This window comes from Capsicum annuum, chromosome 8 (assembly GCF_002878395.1).
Source record: "Capsicum annuum cultivar UCD-10X-F1 chromosome 8, UCD10Xv1.1, whole genome shotgun sequence".
Lineage (NCBI taxonomy): Eukaryota > Viridiplantae > Streptophyta > Magnoliopsida > Solanales > Solanaceae > Capsicum > Capsicum annuum.
The window spans coordinates 17,992,086-18,002,252 of record NC_061118.1 but is presented as its reverse complement, the minus strand read 5'-3'; the positions used below and the strand labels follow the sequence as shown (position 1 = coordinate 18,002,252).

The 10,167-nt window shown below is 32.1% G+C and overlaps 1 protein-coding gene across 2 annotated transcripts; it reads right to left on the bottom strand.

Annotated features, from left to right (window-relative positions):
* Positions 1-313: 313 nt before the first annotated feature.
* LOC124886553 lies at positions 314-7,860 on the bottom strand. Of its 2 annotated transcripts, none has more exons than XR_007043908.1 (2): positions 2,099-3,782; positions 314-928 (listed from the first exon to the last, which is right to left on the bottom strand). XR_007043908.1 is itself a non-coding variant. In XM_047395340.1 (2 exons), exon 1 carries the CDS (start codon positions 7,284-7,286, stop codon positions 6,561-6,563), a length of 726 nt encoding a protein of 241 aa, XP_047251296.1. In that variant the 5' UTR covers positions 7,287-7,860; the 3' UTR covers positions 314-928; positions 4,390-6,560. The 2 variants fall into 2 exon arrangements, 1 of the variants encoding a protein (XP_047251296.1); XM_047395340.1 differs by lacking the exon at positions 2,099-3,782 and adding an exon at positions 4,390-7,860.
* Between the last annotated feature and the right edge of the window lie 2,307 nt (positions 7,861-10,167).

Sequence of the window (10,167 nt, the reverse complement as noted above, 5' to 3'; positions counted from 1 at the left end):
AAATTATTTCACTTTAGTGCAAATTATAGTGTTTGGTCATAAGAATTTCAAATATAATTTCAAAAATAAGTATTTAAAAAAAATCCAAAATGTATTTAAAAAGGTGAAAACAAGTGAAATTTGTTTTCACTTTTTTCACTTTCACTTCTCTCACAAAAAATCAAAAACAATTTCAATATATATTCATGATCAAACACAACTTCAAACTCCAACTTTAATTTCAACTCCCAAAAATTTTACTTTTCATGGCCAAACTTATTTAGGGGTCATTTGATAGAATTAAAAATATAATGCATGAATTAGCCTTTGCGTATTAGTAGTACCTTGTTTGGTATCATTTTTTAGACTATGCATAAGTAATAATTGTACTAATTATACACTCTATTATGTACTGAGGTGTGTATTAGTAATACATACCATTTTTCATGTATTAGTGATGCAAGACTTTTAACACATGTATTAGTTTGTTAAATGACATTATTACCCCCAAAAGGACAAAGACCATGTCAGAATCCATTCGATCTCTAAGGCCACGAAGAACTTTCAGACCATGAGTAGTGTTTGTCTCTTCATTCAGATTTTAAAGATCAATCAAGAGATTAGTAATCTCTTCAATATCACCGGCCTTCACTGCCTTGATTTCATGGAAGAAGTTGGAAAGATTGTCTACATCAGTGCTGCTGAGTTGGCCCATCTCCAAATCCCTCTCAGTGTCAAGATCCAAATGGGATTGCTTCTTCAATTCCACATAACTAAAGAATGATTTTGTCATAAGATCGTTCATTTTCACTTCAATTTATGAAAATGGAGATTTGGTACAAGATATCTCCACAAGAATGAAGTTGTTTTTTGTCCATCTCTTAGTAGCTTCCTTAGCCAAATGAGCATCACGTTCTGAAGAATCCAATGTCCATACCAGCACCAATTTCTGAAAGAAACATTCAACGAAATAATGAAGGGTTAAAGAAGAATAATTTGGTAAAAAAGCATCCTTTTATAAAAATTACATAAATATATATTATCTTTAATACATCAAACCAAACACTGTGCAAAAAATATTGCATATGTAACTAATACCAACATTACTAATACTTGCATTAATAATACAAGCATTACTAATACACCTTATTCAGCATTATTCTTATACACTTTACCAAATGATCCCTTATTCTTCAAATCCATGTTATTTATGGTTGTTTACATACTTTCGTAAATATACTTTTCATTGGAATTATAACACAACTTTTATTAATTAAAGAAAATTAAACAAGAACACGAGGGTAAAATCACATAGCTTCTTAAAGGGGGGTGTACTTTAAAAAAGTGACAAGTAATACCTTATTTGGCCAAGTTTCTAACTAGGCGTTTGGCCATGAAAACTAAAAAAAATTCAGTTGAAATTGGAGTTGGAATTGAAATTGTGTTTGACCATGAAAATAAATTAAAGTTTTTTTTGGCTTTTTGTGAGAGAAATTGAAATGAAAAAGGTGAAAATAATTTTCACTTGTTTTCACTTTTTCAAACACAACTCCAAATTTTTTGAAATTCTTATGGTCGAACACTATCATTTCATTAAAATAAAATAATTTTCTGAAAAAAAAAAAGTAAAAAATATCATAGACAAATGGGTTAAATCATTTTATCTTGCAAAGTGCTTATTTAAAAGAAAATAGTTTTGGTGAGAAATAATTGATATTTGAAAAATAAATTTAAAAAACACTTTGAACAGCACTAAAAGTTTGGCTAAACTTTTTAAAAGTTCTTCAAAGGGTTTTTTTTCCCAAAAGAGCTTTTCAAATAAGTGATTTTGTGAAGAAGCTACTTTTTTAACTTACGAAAAACAACTTCTTTTACTACCTAAAGTACTTATTTTATCTCAAAAACTTAATCAAACATCTTACAACAACAACAACAACAACAAAAAACCCAGTGTATTCCCACATAGTGAGTTCTGGGGAAGGTAAGATGTACGCAGTCCATACATCTACCTCTAAAGAAGTAGAAAGGTTGTTTCCAATAGACCCCCGGCTCCAATCAAACATCTTAGTTTTTAAAAATAAGCATATTTTTATTTTTGACAATAAAATGTAAATATTACCTTATCGATAAAATATTTACACCTAAGGTGCATTCAGATGCCATTGCACTTGCTTGGCATACTGAACCTTAAGTTTGCCTCTAGTTACAAATTTTCTCGACAAAACTCACACTTTTTCTCTCCTATTTTGATCCTTCTAACATAGTCACTCTCTCCCTGATCACTGCTTGTACTTGTTGTACGATAAAGTCTGTATTCACTTGATGATTCTTGAAGATTTTTCTATTCCTGGCTGACCATATATTGTGAACCATAGCTCCATATTTTACAGCCACAGTTTCTTTCTGAAACTTGGTCCATTGCTTTCTTCTTATCTTCAAGATAGTGGTTCGTACTTCCTATAGATACACATTCACTTCTAACCAGCTAGATAGTTATGCCCAAATATTATTGCTATGATGCAGTTTACAAACAAGTGTGTGGCATTCATTCTCTACTTGAAGTTGATCACATAGCTCACACTGTCTTGTCACAGTGCCAACCAAACCTGGGTATTCTTTCTTTGGTAAGTAACTTACCCTTCATTGCCAGCCACAGAAGGAACCTATGCTTTGGTAGTACTACCTTACTCTAGACCATCTTATGCCCTCTCCAAACAGGTTGTTGCCCCAAGCATGCATAATAGCTTTAAAGATGGAATATTTTCCTGATTCTATAAGTTGGTATCTATTTGAGCAATACCAAGCTTGCATCTCTATCTTTACTTTATTGAGTTGCTTCCAGTACTATCTGCAATCTTGGGTGAGTGTGTGTGTCCATATATCTTCTTCTTCCTTTATATATATACTATGAATCCATTGCACCCACAACATATCTTTCCTCTGATGCAACTACCATATTAATTTTCCCACAGCAGTAATATTCCATAATCTGCAACTTTTAATATTAAGACCACCATGAGCCTTTGAGCTATAGACATGCCACCATTTCACCAGTGCAACTTTCTTCTTTTCCTCAGTTCCACCCCATAGGAACTTCCTGCATTGCGAATCTATCATTTTGACTACACTTTGGGAAAGGATTAGTGTAGAGCCTTAAAAATTTTGTAATGCAAATAGCACTGAGTTTACTATTTGTAGTCTACCTACATAAGACAAGTGTCTTATTAAAGTAGCTCTCAATTTTGTTGTGATCTTGAAGCTTAACTGCTGACAATCCAGCTTTGACTACTTCCTATGAGATAATGGCAGGCAACGGTATCTAATAGGGAGTGTTCCCAATTGGAGTCCTGTGATTTCAAGTAAGATTCTCTACACTTCTACATTCACACCAGTTATGAAGAGGTTAGATTTGTCTAAATTTGATGATAAACCAGTAGTCTCTGAGCAATAATTTATAGCCTCCATAATCCTCTTAACAAAAGCTTCATTTCTTTTATAGAAGATCATGAGGTTATATACAAAGGTAAGGTGAGTTATCTGTTAACCCTTGCAAATGGGGTGGTACCTAAAATCAGGTAATTTGCTCATTCTACTTATGACTCTTATGAAATATTCCATGACCATTACAAAATGCAAAAGTGAAATAAGGTCCCCTTGCCTCAAGCCTCACTTGCCTTGAAAGAATCTATATCCCACACCATTGATCTTAATAGTATAGGTGGTATTTGTTACACATGTCATGATTAAGTGGATAAACTTGGGAGAAAATCCATAACCATATAACATTTCTTCAACAAATTCTTATCTCACCATGTCATATGCCTTTCTTAGATCTATTTTCATAAGGAATCTAGGGGAGGTTTTCCTATTATAGTGTCTCATCATATCATGACACATTAGAAAATTCTGAATAAGTGATCTTCCCTAGACAAAAGTAGCCAGTGTTGCATTCACTAAATCTGGCAGAACTCTCTTCAATCTATGATAAATCAGCTTTGAAATACACATGTACAGTGTGTTACAACATGAAATAGGTCTGAACTAACTTATATTTTCTGGTTTGTCAAATTTTGGGATTAATGTAATCATAGTGGCATTAAGTTATTTTAACAACTTCCCATTCTAAAAGAAGTCTAGAATAGCAGAGCACACATATTCACTTAGAACTTCCCTAATATCTCTAAAAAGAACCTCCTCCATAACTATCAGGTCCAGGATTCTTGTTTTTGTCCATGCTCCACATAACTTTCTTCACTTCTGCATTAGTAACTGGCTCCAATAATTGCAGTTGTTTTTCCTTATTTAATATTGGTCCTTGCTTATAAATCAGCCTACTAGACTTAGTCCTTATCTCATCTGTATTGCCTAGTAAAGTTTGATAGTATGCTACCAGAATTCTAGAGATCTGACCTTAGTCATGTTGCCTCTGATTTGATTCATCTTTGAGTTGAGTGATGGATTGTTGAAGCTTCCTCCTCTTTAGTACTGAGAAGAAGTATTATGTGTTGTCATCCCCTAATCTCAACCACGTGGATTTATATCTTTGCATAAACATAATATCTGCTAGATAAGAGGTCTTTTGAAATTGTTGTCTGATTCTATTTTCCTCTTATTGCATGTTTCTATCCATTGGAGAGGATTATAGTTGAACCTGAATTATTTTGAGTTCATAGCTAGCTTTGTATACCTTCTCCATTAAATTCTGGAAATCATGTTTATATAGCCTCACTAACCCATCCTTTAGGGCTTTTAATTTCTGCATCACCTTGTACATTTGGATTCCCTCAACTTGTATGCTCCAGGCTTCCTAAAATAAAGACAAAAAGAATTGATGAGCAGCCCAGACATTGTAATACTTGAATGCTGCCCTTGATCTCTTATCTTCTTCCACCATCTTAATCAGAAGTGGATAGTGATCGCTCACATCCCTCTGATAGTATGTAACTTTTAATCTCTGGTATGTTATCTACCCACTTACCATTGATAAAGACCCAATCTAGTTTAGAGAATATTCTATCTTCTTGTCTATCACTCCTTGTATATTTATCCCCTGTACTAGGCATTTTGTCTACTTGATGGTCTTTTATGAATTGCTGGAAGTCAGCTACTTCAGTATATAACACATTAGTTCCACCCAGTTTATCTTTCTTATGCAGGATAGAATTAAAATTCCCTAAGATCATCCATGGAGAAGTGCAACCTTATTTATGTCTCCCCGGATACTCCCATAGTGTCATTCTCTCATCCTTCAGGTTAAAATTATATACAAAGGTGACATCAAATTCCAGGTGAAGGGGAATGTACTTAATTGAGCAAGTTACTACCTGTGCACAAGCTAATTTCACCTCTACCTTAAACCAGTCTTCCCTCCATATAATAACAATTCTTCCATTGTAAATCTCATGATTACTATAATAAGTCCAGCCACCAAACATGTTGTCATCTATGCTCTTCAATTTATTAAGTTTTATTCTAGTTTCCATGAAATAAACCATTCCTATCCGTAGACTACAGTAGAGGAGCTTCACCTTCTTCTGCTTATTGAGGCCATTTAGGCCTCTTGTATTCCATATAACAATCTAACCATGACCACTTGGGGAAATATTCTTTCCCCCAATACCAGCTTTAGTGGTTTGTAGGTCTTGTTGAGTACTTTTCCCTAGCTATTGGAAACTATTTGAGAAAGTCAATAGTTGTTTACCAGTAGTTTGACTACTTTCCATAGTTTGTATGCCATCACTGTGCTTGACCACTGTGACTTGTGAGGATTTAGGATTCTAATTTGGTTTCCCATCTACCTTTTCCCCTGCTCCATTTGGTTCATCATTTTTGACATCTACCTATGCCCCTGTTCCATTTGGTTCAACATTTGTGAAATCAACCTCATTTGCTTTATTCTTCCTGCATACTTCAGCACTGTGACCATACTTCTGGCATTTTCTATATATTGGTGGTTTTCAATTATAAGTGGTTTGTTGCTAAATAATTTGGCCCTTCTCATTCCTAAAATGGACATTATCCGGCAGAGCTTAGTCCCATCTTTTTTATAGTGTTAGTATCCACCATGAGAGGTTTGATAACTAGATTTCCAATCTTGCTCAGACTCTTTGCACTCTAGTACTTGAATTCCAAGCCAGGCATCTTGATCCATAAAGGCACAGAGAATAATTCTTATTTTGAGAAGTACACCTCTGGTGCCCATGCCTTTACAATTAAAGGCTTATTGTCAAAATGGTGTATGCCTCCCTGCAGGTCCTCCTCTTTACCTTCAGTTGTGTTTAATCTTACCAGGATTATTCCATTCTTCATTATAGGTACTTTACTTATACCAAGACTCCCCCATTTTCTTTGAATATACCCTTTCAGTACATTGAATGGTGGATGTGCACCAATTATGTAGCACACTATTGCATTCTTTCAGTACTCTATCTCAGTAGTGGTATCTTTGTTATCAATTTCAACCATCAAACCCTCACCTGATTTAAATGGGGGAACATATTCAAGTTTAAATCCAGTATTCATCACTTTACTGATATCAAATTTATCCCAAACCAAAGCCTTAAGAACCTCCACTTTCATCCCTAATCCTTTGTTTGTTGAGCTTTGTCCGACATATTTTCCACTTCATCAGCCAATGAGAATGACGTTGAAGTAATATTTAACCATTCCTGCACATTTTCCTTTACAATTGGAGTTTTTGAATGCTTCTTCTCTATTCCTTGCTTTGAGTTAGGTCTACCTGGTTCACAACCCCTCAATTCATGATCTCCCATATTGCTATGGGGATTGGAGCTACCACAAGCATCAATAAGCTTACTACCACTGCCTACCGTCTTTCTTAGCCCTAGTGTCGAACTTTCAGCTACCCATTTCAAAGTCACTAAACTCCTAACTATTATTTCATTGATAATCGCATTCCCTATTGGATTTCCACTTCCACCAACTCCACTCACTATTGCTGTGAGCTTCACCTGTATCTCCCCCCCCCCCTCTCCCTCAAAATTACAACTTTTCCCTCTCTCCCCATTTTCTTTCTCTTCCCATTGGTCTAAGCCATCATCGGTGAGACCATCATTACTGTCGATTAAACAGTTGAACCAAACCATTCCTCCAACCATCGCTCCACTATTCCTTCTCCATATTATCTCTCCTTCGATCAAATAAAAACAATAGTGAACCAGCACCCAGTGACGATACTGACAAGCGTACATCGGTGATCCGTCCCATAGACATAAGTCCAAATCACCACTGCCACCTCGTCGCCGCTTGATCCGATTAAGTCTTGTCAAAAATGTTGACAGATTCATAAGAATCTGCCCCAGGTATGATTTCTTGGATTAATTCCATCTTCTATCCCCTTTTTTATTTTTCTTTAAGACAGATTCTGTGATTTGAAAATTGATGAAATTTGTTTGATTTTTTATCTGATTTATTGCAACTTGAGTTTGTTAACTTTCTTGGATTATCATATGTTAGAAGCCTTAAATTTTACGAACTACGATTAGACCTACTTTTGCATGACGAAGAATTAAAAGTTTCGAACATGACCACATTTGTCACATTCATCATCGTTATTATTTCGTCATATTCTGAATATGTTGATGTTGATTGTTGTTATAGTTGTTTACTTGAAAAATTATTACATATGATTGTAGTTAACTGATATTGTTTACACCGTCTTAATTGACTTAATTTCTCTATAAATGACTTGAGAGCATAATTTTCCTTCCTTAGCAAGATCCTCGTGTTTTATGGAAAGAAAATTTCATTGATTGAATATTTTTGTACATTTTTGACTTATTTTACATTTGATATAAAGATTATTGTAATTGACTTCACTTTTAAGGAAAGATTTTGTTAAACTAATATTCTCCTCTTTTTTTTTTGGCCAAATTTACATACTCTTAAATGACATAATTGTTGCCTTAATTAGTACTCATATTGGAAAGAAAATTTTGATTGATTGCTATTTATTTTTCTTTTATTTGTTTGGACTGATTTTATATTATTTTTTATTTTTTTTATTTAATTGATATACGTGTGATCTTGATATTTACGAAAAAAAATTCATTGATTGATTACATCAATAATTCTCTTTTCCTTTTATGCTTGGTTTGATTTATTCTTTCACACTATATAAAGGCCCCCCTTCATTCATATTTTTTTGGCTGAAAGAAAATTTTTAATTCCAACCAGAAACATTTAAAGTACAATTTTCCATGTCCTTACTAACTATTACAATTCCAATTTACACTACATTAAATTGAATACTTATTCAAATTTGCTAGTATATCTTTCCATTTGCTCTGTTGTTGGCCTTTTATATGGACTTGAAGGCAGATATCTTTAATCAGCTGTGCGTTGTTCTTGCATTGGGCTTTGAATTTCATTCATATTAGGAACACCTTCTCCTCGGTTATTACTCCATTAAAAAGATTTTCTAGCTATCTATTTTCTATGTACAAAAGTTAAGAAATATTTTCAAGTTCTTTGGCATTTCTTGAATTTCGAAAAAGATATTCGATTTCGTCTTATTACCTCAATTTCTTTGCGTAAGGTTATCTTTTATTATTTCTTTGTTGCTTATCGGTAAGTTTCTGTTGATGTAACTTTCATATTTATGTGTTGACTTTATGATATTAGAAAACATGCCTATAGAAATTATTCGGTGTTTGCATTTTATATTTATAATAGATCTATTTTACCACACAAGTTATCCGCACCCCCTACAATTGGTATCAAAACCTATGTTGTTTAAAGTTACGGAAGTAGTATATATTTGGAAGTATTTGATTAATTTATTGATTATGACTTATTTGATAAAACTAGATTTAGATATTCCCCAAAATATTATTTAGATGAAGAACGTACAAAAATTACCAAAATATAAAGAATTAAAGCAAATAATATCTGAAAAATGTAAAGAATTAAAAATAAGGATAGAAAGACTACAATATAACATAATTGCAGGAGTTAGTAAAAACTCAATAAATGCACAAAAAGAAGAAATATCAAATTTAGAATCAACAATAGATAGTCTAGAATATACATACCAACATGATCTATTAACAATTAAATAAAAATGAACAAAGAAGAATTTATAATAGATGAAAAAATATATGAAAACCATGAAGGATTAAAAATAAAAATAGTATTTTCTAATCTAGGAAGAAAGTATAAGAAAATAGCTGAACATTTATATTTAATGTTAGAAAAGGAAGAATTAAAATTAGAAGATAAATTGACAGCTATGGTAAGAATAGAAAAAGAAAATGAAGAAATAGACAGAAAAAAGAAAATAGAAAAAATAAAACAACAAACTACAGAAGAAATACGAAAAATAGAAGAAACTAAAAATAGTAGGATTGCTGAATTAGAAAAAGAACCACCAATGCTAAAAGATTTGTATGAAAAAAGACAAAAAGAAATAGAATAAAAAGATATAGAACAAAAATTATTAAACGAGATAAATCAATTTAAACAAAAATTAGAAATAAATACAACAGATGTTGAAGAAATAGATAATTATGATTTAGAAGATAGTGAAACATATACAGAAATCTTAACAAATACAAAAAATTTAGAAATCAATGAAAAACAAGAAATAATTAATGAAGAAAACTTAGAAAATAGAAACACAAAAATAAATACTCTTGATAAAAAAACAGATGAAAATATAATACCTAGAACATTATAAATAAGAAAACCTACATATTATAAGAATAAGTTTAAAAGATATAATCTAAAGGATGAATATGATAAATGGACACCAAAATAAATAGTTAATAAAAATTATAACTTTTTAGACTTAGATTGTGTAATAGATACAGAAAAAACAATACAATTATGGATAGGATATATGACAAAATAATTATTAGATAATAATATAAATGTAACGGATGCACCAGAATATATAGAAAGAACACTAATAGGAACAGTGAAATTATGGTTTTCAAATCTGACTGAAAATAGTAAAAGGGTATTAAGAACTGACAAACCTACAGAAGAAACATCATCAACAACTACAACTAAATTAACACCTATAGAATTATTAAAAAAATATGAAATAGCTATAAAAGACGAATTTAGCAGCATGACAACAACAAAAGAAGAACAAAATAAAGAGAAAGATACAAATAGAAATTTAATGTTAAAATTAGCAATATGTAATATGTGTTACATAGATGA